Raw genomic sequence first — 16,034 nt, 5'->3', positions numbered from 1 at the left:
AACATGGGCGGGTCCTGGCGGTCCCCCTGGGCATGTCAGAAGCAGGGTCTGACAGCTCTTCCTAACCATCAGCATTTACTGAATGCTTGCCACAGACTAGGGACTGTTCCAACTTCCCACGAACGCTCACCTGTTAGAACCACCCTACGAGACAGGCACTGTGGATGCTCCTGTTTTTAGGTGACAGGTGGCAGTTCTCACACAGTGAGATCACGTCAGGGCTTTTGAGTGAGAATCCAGGCTGTTTGGATGCAGAAGCCACGTGATCACGTTTTGTTGTGTTACCACCTCTGTTTTCAAGCCACATTACCAATGTGTTCTGCATTTTGTATGTAACCTATGTCTGCAACCTGACTTCCAGTTTCCCAGAGGCTGCACACCAATACGGCAGGAGCTGTTGGGAATAGGCAGCAGAGCGGGAGGGTATACGTCGTCGGAACTCTGTCCATGTTGAAGGATGATGCCTGAATGACCATGCACGCAGCTGCCAGCCAGCACTGTGCCAGTGGCTCTGGGAGGGCGCAGGAGCTCGGGGCTCGGGCTAAGGAGATTCAACCAGCACAGCTTTCCAAGATAAGTTATCTTGAAAAAAGGCTGGTCTACCACCATTTTTCACTAGCTTCTTGTGATACCACAATGGTGAAACCAAACATCAACTACATTTGGAAAATAGAGGAGTAAGGTGCAGCACCCCACTCCCACCCACAGGCTGGAGCCAGAGTGGCTGCCCTAACTGCCCCCAAGGGACAGACCTGTTCATAGGCGAGAAAACAGAAATCGCTGTGCCCTCGCCCACCACAGGCCTGCTCTCTCTCCTACAAGGTGTGAAGGTTTGACAAGGTAACCAGCATGTACGGCTTGCATATGTGGGGACAAGAAGCCCCTCTTCCTAGTAAGAAACTGGAAGTCAGTGACAGAGGAAGGTCCTTAGTGACGTCCCGAGCACCTGCAGCTCGGGGACAGACAGTCCAGGAAGCCCGCCGGGCAGGGTCTTCAAGTGGTATGAAAACCACCCTGTAATCCTTTTTTTTTTAAAGGGGAAATAAAATGAAACCCTGAGCAGCAGTCACAGCAAACGCTACGGTCTTTACACTTAAAAATCAATGTCAGGGCTTCTCTAGCCAATCACTTGGTCATGCTGGGACATGTGGGGGGCAGGAGGAGGTTCTGGGAAACTGAGGCAGCTGATGACCAAATGTGATTCTTCTTGTACAGTTGATGGGCACTTACTCTACTGGGACAGGGAAGTGACACAGGTGACCCAGCATAACCTTAACCCAGTATCAGTGAGTGCTTGAGTCTCTAAAAGCTCAAACAAAAGAGAGGAAAGAAGACACACTGTTCATACTGTAATTGGCAGTAACACAGTGTGCTTTCCAGACTCTCTGAAGGCAGCATCCTCTGGGTCCTCAGGCTTACTCATCCTGTTTTCCTAACAAAACTGAGTTCCTCAGGGACAGAAAGCACGTCCTGTCATTCCCTGACATTGATGCCTGGTTCCTAGCACCGTGGTTCAAGGACATCCTCTAGGGCTGTGATCACGCAAACGACGGCTCACAGCGGTGCAGGGGATAAGTGCTTATAACTGACAGCCAGCTTGTCGGACAAGCATGCTATGAATGGGAAGTGAGGAAGAAGGGCCGCAGGAAACCAGCGCTGCAGCCTGAATCACAGGACGCCCGAGGTCTCGGTGCTGCCGGCCGAGTGCACGCCCCTCTGAGCGGTACCTGATGCAAGCACACCAGCGTGTAGAAGGCCTCGCTGGCCGCCGTCGTCATCTCCGTGTTGTGCTTCTGCAAAACCAGCATATCAAACGCCAGCTGAAAGGACACAGGGGACCTCTGAGTAAGACCCTCGCCGTCTAGCAGTCCCCCAGCTCCTCCCCATTCCATACTTATTAAATAAATCTGAAAACTAGAGAAAACGGGGTTTTAAAGCCAGTGAGACGATATAGATGCAATACTCCCTATAGTATAACAATCAAGTTATCAAACTCCCTGTGGTATTCACATTAGTTTTCAAGAGCACAAAACAGAAGTGGAGGGTTGTGTGTCAGAGTAATTGTTTCCTCGGCCATGAGAGAAGGTGAGCACTTCCTCATTTGAGAAATTTATGGGCACTGATGTAGACATTCAAGTGGGTGGTCCACGTGCCCCCCCAAGCCCTTTACCTTCAGGAAGTGCCGCGTGGCGAGGAACAGCGGGGAGTCTGTCTCCTGGGCCTTGGCACACTGCTCAGCCAGCGGTGTCAGAGCCTCCAGGCATAGCTGACAAACCTCTGAGCTCATCCTGATCACGAAGGTCAAAGAACAAACCACAGCAGACACACCTGACTTAGAGCTACTATCAGATGGCTGTTTCCAGACACTAATACAGGGAGTAAGTATATCAGCGCGATGTCTTCACTGAGTTATGTGAGAAGAGAAGACCCGCAAGATGTGGAGTCTGCAGCTGAAGACTTGCAGCGTGTTTCTTATCATGAGGCACACACCTGACAAAAAGCCCTGGTGTTCCCTACTGTCAGGGAGCTAAGATCAGGTGCTCAGCAACAGTGTATGACATTATTAACTGGGGCACTTAATAAAACAAGTGCTTTGGGGACCAGGGGCCCAAAGCTTCTGGGATCTGGGAAAGGACAACAAGATGAGACTAACAAAAAACCCCACAAAATTAAGGCAGTTATAGAGATGGAGGCTTTTTAAAGAAATAAAAACTGAACAGCAAAAGAAAAAAGAAAAACACGAATTTTAAAAACTTTTCTTCAGGTAGGCTCTCTCCCTCAAGTGACAAGTGACAATGATTTACATTTAAAGGATATGACGTCATTCCTAGTTCTAGGGAGTACATCAGACTTTTAAAAAGATCTTCAGGAAGCTGTGGTATTTTTTCAGGAAAGATCTCACAGATAAATGTGATTAATTTGTAGTATTGATTACAAAGGGTTGGAAACTGAAAAAGAAAAATTAAATATTTAGATGCTTCATAATATCTTTTCTATTTTCATTAATAAAGTAAAGTAATAACAGACAAGCTTCTAAATATAATGATTTCTTTAAAACACATACAAGATACAGAAAACACGAAGACCTAATTAAATGTAAAAATAAGTTAAATAAAGGGAATATTTTTGTAACTAATAGGAAGGTAATGCATAGAAATAATTATCTTCTGAGTAATTAATAAAAGCTACAACCAATTCCAGATAATTCTGTGTGTTTACCTGGAAAAAGTTAACAAAGCAGCCAAATCTCAAATTATTAAATGCCCCGAGAACAAACTGTTCTGCAAATGTGTTTATCTGCATTCAAGCGTGTTGGAAAACATGAGAAGGTAATACCAACTATTTCAAGTACTCATAGAACAGAGTAGTCAGCCATTCACACTCCTCGAATCTAATTTCTGGTTGGACAGACCTGCAGAACTAAGGTAAAAAGTAGGTGATCTAGTTTAACCTCACTTAAGAAAATACAAGTCTAAATGTTTAATGCTTTATTTGAAAAAAACAAAAAGCCCTTACAAGCCAATCACTACACAAGCTGACTAAACTGCTCCATCCTACAGGCTATGTATGAACCTGACTCATGGGTCACCAGGATCCTTCCCAACAGACATGTCTGTCGCAAGAGCCTGTGGTGACCGCCCGCCAGACTGAGACTCTGCAGCCCTTCCACCCAAGACACTCAACTTCCAAGTGCACCTCAGTCTCCCCATCTGCCTGTTTGCCTCCCACCACTGCACACACCCATGTCCTTGTTCCCACCCTCACCCTCCTGCAACAGCTGGTGAGAAGACTTGTAAGAAAGGGCAGCCTCATCACCCGCACCACGCCCCCACCTGCCAATTCTGACCAGTGAGAGACCTCGGAACAACGTAGTCAGAAGGTACAGAAATAAAAAGCTGTGTGATCGTGGTTCCCTAGCACCCCATTTCCATTGGCATGACCTGGAATTCCTTCTCTGCTTACCCCTCACTCTGAGAATGGTGTTCAAAAGGATCAGAGGCAGGTGTGGACCTACATGCCTGACTTACTTCACCTGCTTAACATCAAGCAGTGAGTGAGGTAAGAACGCAGCCTCGAGAGGAAGCACTGTTCCCGTCACTAGTGCCTCATGAACACAGGACTCTGGGCGGACCTGTGTCCTGAGCTGCAGACACAAGTGTAAACAACATGGGGCAGGGACGCAGATGCTCCACGTTCATGTATCATGTATACTTAGATAAGCGGGACCTCAGATAAAGGCATGTTCTTATCTGAACTCTCCGGGGGCCTGGAGTTCACACATTTCAATACTCACATCCACCTTCCTCAATTACCTTCAAGAGGTCTTGTGACATCAAGGGCAGGATGAGGTTCACCCCGTACAGAACCACGTCGGCTGCGGACACGGACCTGCCCGCCGCTTGTCCAGGATCATGGCCTCGGAACACCTCATCTGGTGAGACAGAGACAGTGTGTGCAGTCTGACAGCTGGAGCAGTGTGACATCGACATGCTGGATACATTCCTCCCTCACGATAAACAGACTCAACCCCCAAGCACAGGGACCCACAAGTGCACGGTGACACAGCTGGTAAGTGGCCCAGGGTCACCCTTCTGAATATCACTTTTTAGGGTCTCTGAGTACTTGATGCAGAAGACACTCTGTGTTCTACATTACTCATTATTCTACTAATGCTCAGTCAATACTGTAAAAAGCAAAATCTACTCCGCTGCATGCTGGTCACACTGTGAGCTAAATAATTTCCACAGTAATGCCTACTTTACTTCTTAGGGGACCCAGCTCTGGCCACCAGCTCTGCTCAGGGTTCCAGATGCAGGCAGGGGTCCATTTCCAGTTATGCTATTAATAGTTCCCCTAAGATGCTCATTTTACTTCACAATATTTGAAATATTTTATCTCACCTATTAACTTTATTTTAAAAATAATTACTTAAAATTATCATCTTCCCTTTACCATGTATTTTATCAGCTAATGCTGTTTATCATTTTCTATTTTAACTATCTTTGTTTTTCTTTCTTTTAAACTTCAACTCTATCTACCCTTATTCTTTTTTACCGTATGTTGTACTTTTAATCCTGAGTGTTTTAGCCCAACTTCTCTTCTTAATGTTTTATTGTGATTTTAAACTTTTTGTTTTTTTATTGTGAACACCTTCCATCACCTGTGTGTGCTCTACATTTGTCCTCAGAATGCGGGCAGGAGGATGTGCAACCTGCACCATCAACCTGGGAAGCTGCCGGGCATCTCCCTCCAAACACTTTTCAGTGTTAGTTCTTGACTCTGAGTCAGATCCTTCAGGGTGTGGGCTCTGGCCCCCGGTGCCTACACCCCCGGAAGCAACTGAAATGGTATGAAACTGCAGGCTGGTGCAACACGCACCTTTCCAGGGAAGGACTCAGTAACCACTTCAGGTTTTGAAGGCACCTGACCTAGAAAAGGTCAAGAACTGTTGGGTTAAGAAACACCAACCCGAAGGAATCAGGAAACATAGGGTAGCACCTGGGTGAGAGGTGGGCCTTGCCAGGTGGCAGTTGTGCTTTGGTCACTGAGGGGTGTGGGACAAGCCATTTCACCCAGGCACCTGGGCTGAATGCAAAGGAGTCAGCCTTCTAGACTGCGGTGGGTGGCGCCTGGCACAGCAAGGACCTTGTTCAGTGAGTAAGGAGGCAGGGAAAGAACCAAGTACCAGGAGACGCAGTAAAGTGGAAGGCCTGGCACCTAGCTGAGGAAGGGCCTCTCATAAGGAAGGCGTGCCCACGACAGCTGACGTCTGCACCACACGTGCCAGGAGCAACCTGACAGGACTCGTTCTTCTCTTAGAAAATGACATCTCATGTGAAGGCAAGGTGGGCAGCGGAATGAGACCGAGGTGAGGGGCACCGTCAATAAACAAGGTCTCAACCACTGGTGGCGTCCTTGCAGGCGGTAACAGCTCCCTCTGGCCTGCTGGCTACCGGCCACAGTGCCAGGCACCAGACAGACAGGCTCACAGCTCATGTGGATGACACTCTGGAAGGCCTCCCGACAGCAGGGCATGGTGAGGCTGGCCGAGGCCCCAGGGCTGTGCTGTCGGGGCGCCCCTGGGCGAGGTCTCCACAGAAGGACTGCGAACTCAAATTGAGTGCGTCCCACCCCGACAAGTGCCCCCACGCTGCACCCTGGGAGCGCCAGAGTTTCCCGGGGCAGCGCCACAGGGGCCTTAGAGGAAGCTCCACCAGCACAGTAAGTCTGGAGCTGGTGCCCTGGCGTGAAGCCAGGCCCTGTAACTTCCCAGCTCCGTGTCTGTGCACCAGTGATGTGACAACCTCCTGTGCCCCTTTGCTCGTCTGTCAAATGTGTGTGACAGTGGCACCGACTTCACGCCGCGGTGCTATAAGCAGTGCCTGGCGTTCAGGAAGCACCTCATCAACGGAGATACTATTATTATCAGAGGAGACCGAGCGGGGAGAGCCTGAGAGCCCAGCCTCACTTCACCCGCACAGATGACACCTGCATCTACTCTGTACATGGAACTTCCTCATAGGAGTTTATGGAACGAAAATCCTCCTTTACTTTAATAGAAATAAGGTCTGCCTCCGTGGTTGGCACCCTACCAGTATCACTGAAGTCTATGAACTCCTTGCTCAGAAGGTTGGTGAGCAGCTCCATGATGAGCAGCAGGTCTTGGTACTGCTCCTCCTCCGCTGTGACGTCTATCCGCTGGCGCCCCAGGTTATTCTTGGAGTACACTTGCAACAGAGTAAGGCAGGCCTCATACAGGTTCATGGCTTTGGACTGCAAGAAAGCACACACAGGTTATGTTCCTGGGTAAAACCTACTGGGAAGCAAGTCTAAACATTAAAGACATTTAAAAACATAATCTAGTAAATGGACTCTAAATCCCACTAGACAGATACTTGCTTCACACTATATTAAAACTAACAAAAACAAAAAAAGCATATACTGAAGATTAGTTATGTTTAAAGTATTAGCAGTTTTCTAATACAATTTGACATCCATTTTTCTGTTCATTTGACTAGAGAGATAATACTAGATAATAAGATTCAACAAACAGAACTGCTTTACTTCTTCCATAACAATGATAATTTTAAGATTTAAAACTTATGACTTGCAAAGGCACAGAGAACCAAACGGAAGTCGTAAACATTAGAATCAATGGCACTGGCCTGCCCCCTCAGTAATGCATCTGTGACTACATATATAGTATTTAAAATATAACCTCACTTTTGATCTGACAACAACTACAAATTAAATGATTTGGAACAAAATTTATGCTAATCTGCTAACATACATTTTTAAGATTGTTTTAAAACAGCTTTCTAAATAATCTAAAGGGCCAAAAAATACATCTTAGCTTATTGAATATAAAAGAAGTTAGTGTGTCTCAACACTCATCTGATTTACAAAGCAAAAGAAACAAACTGCCATTTGAAATTTTAAGCCTTAGAGTTCTACCAGAGAAACTGGTTAAAATTTTCTACCATAATTCTTTTGTTTTATCAAATATTCCTTATTTGGATGAATCTGAGTTAATAACATATTAGCCCTAAGACATTAACATATCTCTAGGACAAGAATTTATATTCATTCAATATGTCTTCCTCTGAATTCTGAGTTCTTTTAAAAACAGTCTTTTTGAAAATTCTTTTGGAGGCGTGCAAATACTTCAGATAATGTTCATTAAATCTGAAGTAAAGTATCTACTACTGTGTTACAGCTTTAGGGAGTTTTCATCCTGAGGATAAAACAGGAAGTGCTCACCTCTCCAAGATAGCATATCTGTTTATGTGCAACTTCAACAAAAACTTCTATGATGAGATTGACAGTCTCTGGGGTGTTTTTGTAAACTTCCATCAGCCCAATGCAGTTGGTAAGGAAGTCCATTAAAAAATTAAAAAGGATTGCTACGTTGTCAATCTGGGTAGCCTCTGCGATGCCACACAGGGCCTCAAGCGTCGTAGTGATTTCCTGCTTGACTTCTTCCTGCTGACACATCTGCTGGAAGTTCTCCTGATTTATCACTCTTAAGAACCGCTGCTGAAGTGGCTGAAGAACCTACGAAAAAGAAACACAAATTTTCTAAAAGGTCGATTCACATACCTCATTGATCTCTTCAACTTTATGACCCCAACTTGGAAAAATAGTCACTTTCCAAAACAGTTCTAATTGTTGGAGGTAGAAAAAGCACAGAAAACAAAGACTATTTGAACCCTACATTATATTCTCCCTTCTGGCAGAAAGAGAAACAACACACAATACACAAAAAGAGAATCCAAGTCACTAATCAGCAGAGAAATGCAAATCAAAGCCACCACAAGATATCACCTCAAACCTATCAGAATGGCCATAATCAAAAAGATGAGGTAACACGTGCTGGCAAGGATGTGGAGAAAAGGGAACCTTGTGCACTGCTGGTGAGAACAAAATGGTGCAGCCACTATGGACAACAGGATAGCAGTTCCTCAAAAACTTTCAATTAGAACTACCTTATGACCCAGCAATTCCACTTGGAATATATTCAGAGGAAATGAAAAACTCTAATTAGAAAAGATCCCTGCACCCCCATGGCCAAGTGGCCAAGACATGGAAACAGCCTGAGTGCCAGTTGATGAATGACTAGATACAGAAGTTGTGGTGTATGTGTCTATATATTTTAAATGCGCAAGTGCGCACACACACACTGGAATACTAATTCAGCCATAAAAAAAAAAAAAAAAAGGAAATCCTGCTGTTGCAACAACATGGATGGATCTAGAGGGTATTGTGCTGAGTGAAATAAGTCAGACAGAGAAAGACAGATGCCGTATGATCTCACTTATATGAGGAATCTGGTGTTTTTTTTTTAATAAAAAAACCCCCACAAAACCAACAAACTCATAGAAAAATTCGTTTTGTTTTCAAAGGTGGAGGTGGGGAGAGGGAGAATTGGAGGAAGATGGCCAAAAGGTATAAACTTCCAGTTACAATACACACAAGCTAGGGATGCGTTGCACAACACAGTGACTACAGCTAATTCTGCTATACGATATATAAAAAAGCTAAGAGAGTGGGCCGGCCGAGTGGCGCGTTGGTTAAGAGCTGGCTTGGGACGCCAGAGGGCCCTGGTTCGGATCCTACATATGAGGGCCAGTGACACTGCCCTCCACAGCTAAGATGCTGAACAACAGCTCAAACTGGAGCTGGGCTGCCATGAGTCGCCGGCGACGGCGCAGGCTGCAGCCCCTGCTGCAATGGGTTGCCATGGGCTAGGTACCGTGTGTAGCCAGCAGCCAACGTGAGCGGCCAGCAGCCACCATGAGAGGCCATCCAGAAGCCGGTGACTGATCTGCCTCACCCGGGAAGAGCGCAATGATGGTGCCAACTTGGGCCAGTGAAGCTCCTCCACAGCTAGGCTGAAGAACAAAAGGACAGCAACTTGTCTGTTCCCCTTCCCTGATTCCCCAATAAAAATCTTCAAAAAAAAAAAAAGAGCTAAAAGAGTAAATCCTAAGGGTTCTCATCACAAGGAAAAAAGTTTTTTTCATTTTTAACCTTTTCTTTTTATTGTATCTATATGAGATGATGGATGATAACTTATTGAGTAATCATTTCACAATATATATTTAAGTCAAACCATTATCCTGTACACCTTAAATGTATATTGTTGGTGCATGTCAATTACATCTCAATAAAAAAAAATATTTATGAAAAGCATAAGTGCATGCTTTCATCCTACCTCCTTAAGTAATTTAGTTAGAGAGAGAGAGAGAGAGAGAGAGAGAGAGAGAGAGAGAGAGAGAGAAGAAACCACAAATCACAGAACACAACTTCCTTAACACCATTCACAGAATTCTGCCACTATCTTCATCTCTTTCCAATAAAAAATTAAGCCTCCACAGTAGGGACTGGCAAACTATTTTCTGTAACGGGCCAGAGGGTAACTATTTTAACTTGGTAGGACACACTACCTCTGGCCCAACTACTCAGTTACGACTGCACTGTAGTGCAGAAGCAGCCAAAGACAAGATATAACAATTGAACGTGAACAGGTTTCAATAAAACTTTCTTTATAAAAGCAGAGAGCAGGCTGGTTTTGGTCTGTGGGCTACAGTTTGCCAACCTCTGTTCTACAAGGTCAAGCCCAACACAACCTCTTGCCTGTTTTTTTCCCTTTCCAACTCCTCTTACATAGAACATAACTTCTGATAACTAGTGCTGCCCTGGGTATAAGAGCGAATAGGCATATTCATGAAGGTAATATCTTAATTCTATTTAAAGCTGTATTATGGTAATACAATGATTCAGCCTGGTTTTCCATCTGGTCCCTTAGTCACACCTGCCTAATGTCTGCCCCTTCTCAAGCAAGGACTAAGGGTGGCAAGCTGCATATACTGGTAACGGCCGGTTCCCGATTTAAAGCTTATTTTTGAGACAACACCCCTGGTGGTTGTTAAGGGTTCACTTATGCCACCCCAAAGTTGGTATGTTGAAGTCCACACCCCTAGTACCTCAGAACATGCCCTAATGTGGAAATAGGGTTGTTTCAGATGTAATTAGTTAAATTAAGATGGGGTCATTAGGGTGGCCGGTAATCCAGTATGACTGGTGCCCTTACAAAGAGGGGACATTTGGACACAGACATGCAGACATGGAGAATGTCCCATGAAGATGGAGGCAGAGATGGGGTGATGACAAGCCAAGGAACACGGAAGACTGCCTGAAGACCACCAGAAGCTGGGCGGAGGCTAGAAAGTCTCCCCTGCAGCCTCGGGGAGAACCAGCCTGCCAAGACCTGGACCTCAGGCATCCAGCCTCCAGACTTGGGAGACGACAACACACTTGTGTTGTTGAAGCCACTACATTTGCGGTATTCTGTCACAGCAACCTAGCAAACCAATACAGTGGTTAATTCATATCTTTTTGTTCAAGACAAGTTACAGCTCACTGATCATTGATGAAGAATTAATGTACTAGTTCAGGCTCTCATCTGAGTTGGGGAAAATGTGCCTCAACTGTGGAACACTTGATAACATTCAATATCATCACATCAGCAGGTATGGGCAAATCATAAGATATTTGTGAAATAATAAGCTCCAACCTACTCATTAGGAGGAAAAAATGTCAGAACAGCCATGACTAACACAGTTATGTCTCCACAGACCATTCTCTGGCAACACATACACAAATCAAGTAGTTACACAAGAGGGAGCAATGAAAACAAGAAATTATCACCTCAGTCCAATACTGCTGTTTGGTCTCTGTGTCCATATGTGCAAAACCTCCCAAGACAAGGGCCTTCATCAGCGTCCTCTGCACCGGACTGGACAGGAAATTCAGAGGGGGGCTTCGGCTGGCAAACTGCTTAGCTAAGTTCCACCAGTTCTCACACTGGATTACCAAGTTGGCCCTGTGAGAATAAACAACAAAATACAAGATGCATTACTTACACTGTATGTTGACTAAGTAAACCAAAATGGGAGTGGTTGGATTTAAATATTTTTAAAGTGCAGTAAACTTGGCAAAGATTTTGGAATCCCATACCTTGCATTCAAATCCCATTGGTAATCTGACAATGTAAAATGTACTTAATCTCTCTGATCTGTAAAGTAAGGATAACAATAGCAATTACAGCCCCATATCTCATGGCAGAGACTGATGTCACTAAATGAGATACTCTACATGAAATGCTTGGAACAGTGCCTAGTAAACTATAAGAATTTAATAATTCATAGCCAATGACAATAGTAATAACAATAATGATATTCCTATGCAGTAGGAAAAAATGAAAACATTTCCAGAATTTGCTGTAAAAAGCACTACAAATTTTATTATACTTTGCAAAATTAAATTAAATTAAATAATTAAAGTATCAGTTTTTCTCATCTTAAAAATGCAGTAATACTAATAGGATACGTGAAAAGTCAAATGAGACTGTTCTATATTAAAGTGCTTTTAAAACTTTAATTTCTAAATAAATTACTAAACTAAACATGTTACTCATAAGATACTCTGATGCCAAATCCTGAACAGTAGAGGCCATCCTCATTTGTAACAGGGGAGGGACCTACCTGCTTTTGTAACAATATGACATTGCTTGTTAAGCACAGTGCTCCGAAAATGCAAGGTCTATCTGGAACTTACGACCTTGTAATTGTTTTGAAAAGGCAATTTTCAAAAAACAAAAAACAAACACACACACACACACACACACACACACACACACACACACACACACACACGGAGTCTGCCTCTTGCAACCCAGTCAGCTTACCTCTCTCTTCTTTCCACCAAGGTGACAAGGAGCTGCACGGTGTCGTTTGCGAGGTCCTGCTCACTGCTCCACACCGAGAGATTGCTGATGACTTTCTGTAAGAGGTAGCCAACAATCCACTGAGAACCCTCCGTGTCTGCTCCAAATGCTGTGCTGAATGGCAAACTTATCTTAAGAGAGAAAACAATCTTTTTTAGGCCAGGAAAAACGATCAGCTGAAAAAAAATCCATAGGAAAAATCAAACTAAAATGAGCGTCTAAATATGAACTACTGCTTACTTCACGTCAATTTCAGAAATGAATTCATTTCTGTTAAGTCCAAAAGAGACATCCTCGATCCACTTAGTTTTCCTGTCAGCTTTAATCATTGTTATTAACACACTAACATGGTCTTTATACCACATACAAAGAGCATAAACTGACCCATTCTCAAATAGCAATCTGTAACTAAATATAGGTTAAAATAAGCTCAGACGATATGCTCTAAGAGAGGTTATTAGAATAACATGCCACTCATACAGCTGTCTTCAACGTGGAGAACATCCATTCAGCGCTTAGTCACATTTTGACGAGAAAACCACTAAGAAAAATGTCCTCGTTTTTACAACTGCCATCATCGTGAACACAAACAAAGTCTAGCAGCTTCGCGTTCTGACCTGATCATACAGCTTCTCATCCACCAGCAGGTAAGTCTTGGCCCAGCGCTTCAGGAACCAGACAATGTCTTTCCCCATCTGAGGGCTCAGCAGGTGAGTGAGGTCTGCTCTGATTGCCCGAGACTCAACTTCTGAAACTCTCAGAATGGCAGATAACAGCCTGCGGGATAAAAGAAAAGTCCTTCATTCTCTGTGCTACTTGTTGGCGGTCTAACCTACCGTCTTCATTAAAGTCCCTTTTTGTATCTCAACTCCCTGGATTCAGGCCAGGCTACACTTGACATTTTCATCAGTCAGGTTGCAGACAAATGCCCCACTATTGCTGACTGTTCGGGAAATAGTAAATGAGACAGAGCGAGCAAGGGGAGTCGTGGCCAGACTCTCAGTCTGTTGAAGTTGTACCCGCATTATCATCTTAGGAGATTTTTTAGGTGTAAGATGTAGAAGTACATAAAATCAAAAGTTCAGCACAAACGCTAAAGCCTTCAGCCCGCCATCCCTACCTCCTTCTGCAATGGCTGGCACTGACTGTCTTCATGGATTGGTTTTATGGTACAGGGTCTGGTAAGTAACTGACTGCCACACATTCTGAATAGTCTTGTCTCTAAACCTGATATTCCCATTTATTTCCTAACAAACTTGATTCTTAACGGTATTTTAAAATAAAAATGTTGCATGCACTGTCCTTTCCTACGTCACATAACTCATGGCTGTGTGGTGTTAATACAGCATGATGTTCTGGGGTGGGAGGAGGGGGCGCATAAGCAGAAGGGGATACATTTAACTTGACTTCAGCTAAAAGGCACAGAAGCAAGGACTGACTGGAAAAAAGCATTATCACATGATCACCGTGAGTATGAGCGCCAGGACAGGGACTCTCATCCCCTACGGTCTGCCTTCTCTCTTCCCTGCTGCTCCAAGGTGGCTGACATTGTCTGCTTGTGATGGAATCTCATGGGCAGGCTTCAGTTCTTTCTCCACCTGACCGTCTCATGCAGCTGGGCCCTACTGACCACACTGCCCTTCTGAGATGTCCCCTGGCACTGCACTCCCATGTCCCCACTCTGTTTCTTACTCTCTCCCAGTCTGATATCCTCCTAGTCGGCTGATTTCTTCACACAGGCGGTCTGTAAGGTTCTGCTGCGAACCCCTTTTTTCACTATACATACTCCCAATACCACTAGTGCTCACACTTTAAAAAATGATTTTAGGGTGTATGTGAACAAAAATACCCTAACGACCTCACAATACATTTAAATTGATGTATCAGATTTATCCCATGAAAGTAATAGTTTTAAATGACATTAACTTGCAGCCTAACAGAATTTGAAATAAAGTTACAGTTACTTAAATTTATGCACTGGGATCTAATTAGCATAGTGTTGTGATACCCATCATCATCCATTTGAAAAATAAACAAGTTGGAAATTTTACATTGTTTCCTTAAATTTTAATTTCATAGAATATTATCCTAATATAATAAGTTTTTATACATATTTTATTGATCACACCACATACTTCTCTGAAATAAATGTCTAGATACTGAAATATGATATAAAAAATTTCCAATGATCATAAGACTTTCTAAAATGTCTTCTGGATTCAGCTATCATTACAATATGTATTAGTACACAATTGAGCAAAATATAACAGAAATTGAATAAAGTATTAAACATAAGTATAAAATTTTATACATCTCTGAATGAGATTAACGTAGCAGGGTTTCATTTTTTCAAATTAGCTCATGAATCTGTGGAAAAATATTACTTATTGCTAAAAGGTGACAGAGTTAAGTATAATTTGACTCCTGTTTTTCATATTTTGATAACTATATGCACCCAGAAAACTTGTTCACCTAACTACATGGAATGCATTTTTAAAACAGCAGGGTCCCATGAGTATTTGAACTTCCAAGTTGTATGTCAAAAATCACAGAGATCTACCATCAGAAATAAGTTTTAATAATCTGGTAACTGACAACATGATTAGGTCCCTCTCCAGTGTTATTTAAAGCAAAGGAATGAAAACCTCCTGTCGTGCAAAGTGACTGGTCCTCCTTCTCAGCCCCTCATCACTCCCTACCTGGAACTGCCCTCTTATTTGGCACACTGCAGGTTTCACACCTGCCCACCCACCACAGTGAGACTCCGCATGAGGGAGAGCTGTGGCCTTCTTTGTAAAGTGGCAGCAAGGTAAGAGGACAAGCACCAGACAGGTAAACCTGCAGCTCCCTGGAAGCCTGTGTTCACTCCTCCCTCTGTCCTTGTCATCGTACTCACAAGAAGCAGCGTGTCCTAGAGCTGCCCCTACATAGCCATCCGCCCTTCCACCTTCACTCCGCCACTAAGGACGGCGCTCCCGCACTTACCTGTCATCCTCTAATCCATCCTCTACACTGGAACCCTCCTACAGCAATCTGACCAGTTCCCCCCGATCCCCCTTCCAGAGCCTTCTCACTCCTCGGTGAGCAGCTCCACAGCGCCCATCTGACTTCTCCGTCCCCATCAGACACCTTCCCCATGCTACTGTCAGTGCTTGGGCACCCTTCGCCTCCTACCATCTCTTCCAGGAGCCCTGCCGTGGTCCTCCCCTGCCACAGCCTCGTTGAACCCGGACGCATCTCCCACACTCTCACCACGCTTCTGTGGTACCCTCAGATCCTGGCACCTTGAGCGGTCGAAGAATGAGCCAATGACGACGTCACACTACTGCATTAGTGGCTGCTGTCCCAAGGTGAACACCTGGTCCTATTCAGTTTCTTCAGCATGCTTTGGGAACATATTTTGTATTCCAGGCAGCACTCAGGGTCCCATATCCAGTCTTGGCATTATGGGAAATCCTGGATCACCTTGCATTTCATAGACCCACAGTCAGCATGGTGCGCTAGCTTTCCCTAACTCTCATGACCTCGTCATCACCCAGGCTGGGCCAGCATCTTCTCTGGGTGACTGAATTGAGCTCCTGCTCCCACCTCGGCCCAATACTTCTCTCTCAGTGCAGCAGACTAAGCTCCTTGGCTCACATCCGACACAAGCACCCCACGTATCAAAGCAGAGACTACAAAGACCTGAGCCAGCACTGATGTCCCTCCATCCCCGCTTCCCATTACTGTGTCCACAGCGGCCTCG

At 44.5% G+C, this 16,034-nt stretch overlaps 1 protein-coding gene across 5 annotated transcripts in view; it reads right to left on the bottom strand.

Annotated features, from left to right (window-relative positions):
• XPO4 (exportin 4) overlaps window positions 1–16,034 on the bottom strand; it is a 97,449-nt gene that overhangs the window by 5,477 nt on the left and 75,938 nt on the right. For all 5 annotated transcript variants that reach the window (XR_002125139.1, XM_019652397.1, XM_019652398.1 and 2 more), the window contains 9 exons: window positions 12,907–13,066; window positions 12,251–12,420; window positions 11,212–11,386; window positions 7,762–8,055; window positions 6,594–6,774; window positions 4,314–4,432; window positions 2,818–2,948; window positions 2,171–2,288; window positions 1,728–1,820 (listed from right to left, as the gene is read on the bottom strand). Coding sequence is in view for 4 of the 5 variants with exons in the window: in XM_019652397.1 (XP_019507942.1) it covers window positions 1,728–1,820; window positions 2,171–2,288; window positions 2,818–2,948; window positions 4,314–4,432; window positions 6,594–6,774; window positions 7,762–8,055; window positions 11,212–11,386; window positions 12,251–12,420; window positions 12,907–13,066 (1,441 nt within the window). In the remaining variant the exon portion in view is untranslated. The remainder of the gene's footprint in view (window positions 1–1,727; window positions 1,821–2,170; window positions 2,289–2,817; window positions 2,949–4,313; window positions 4,433–6,593; window positions 6,775–7,761; window positions 8,056–11,211; window positions 11,387–12,250; window positions 12,421–12,906; window positions 13,067–16,034) is intronic.

This window comes from Hipposideros armiger, unplaced genomic scaffold, assembly GCF_001890085.2.
Source record: "Hipposideros armiger isolate ML-2016 unplaced genomic scaffold, ASM189008v1 scaffold_178, whole genome shotgun sequence".
NCBI lineage: Eukaryota > Metazoa > Chordata > Mammalia > Chiroptera > Hipposideridae > Hipposideros > Hipposideros armiger.
This window is presented reverse-complemented; position numbering and strand designations above follow the sequence as displayed.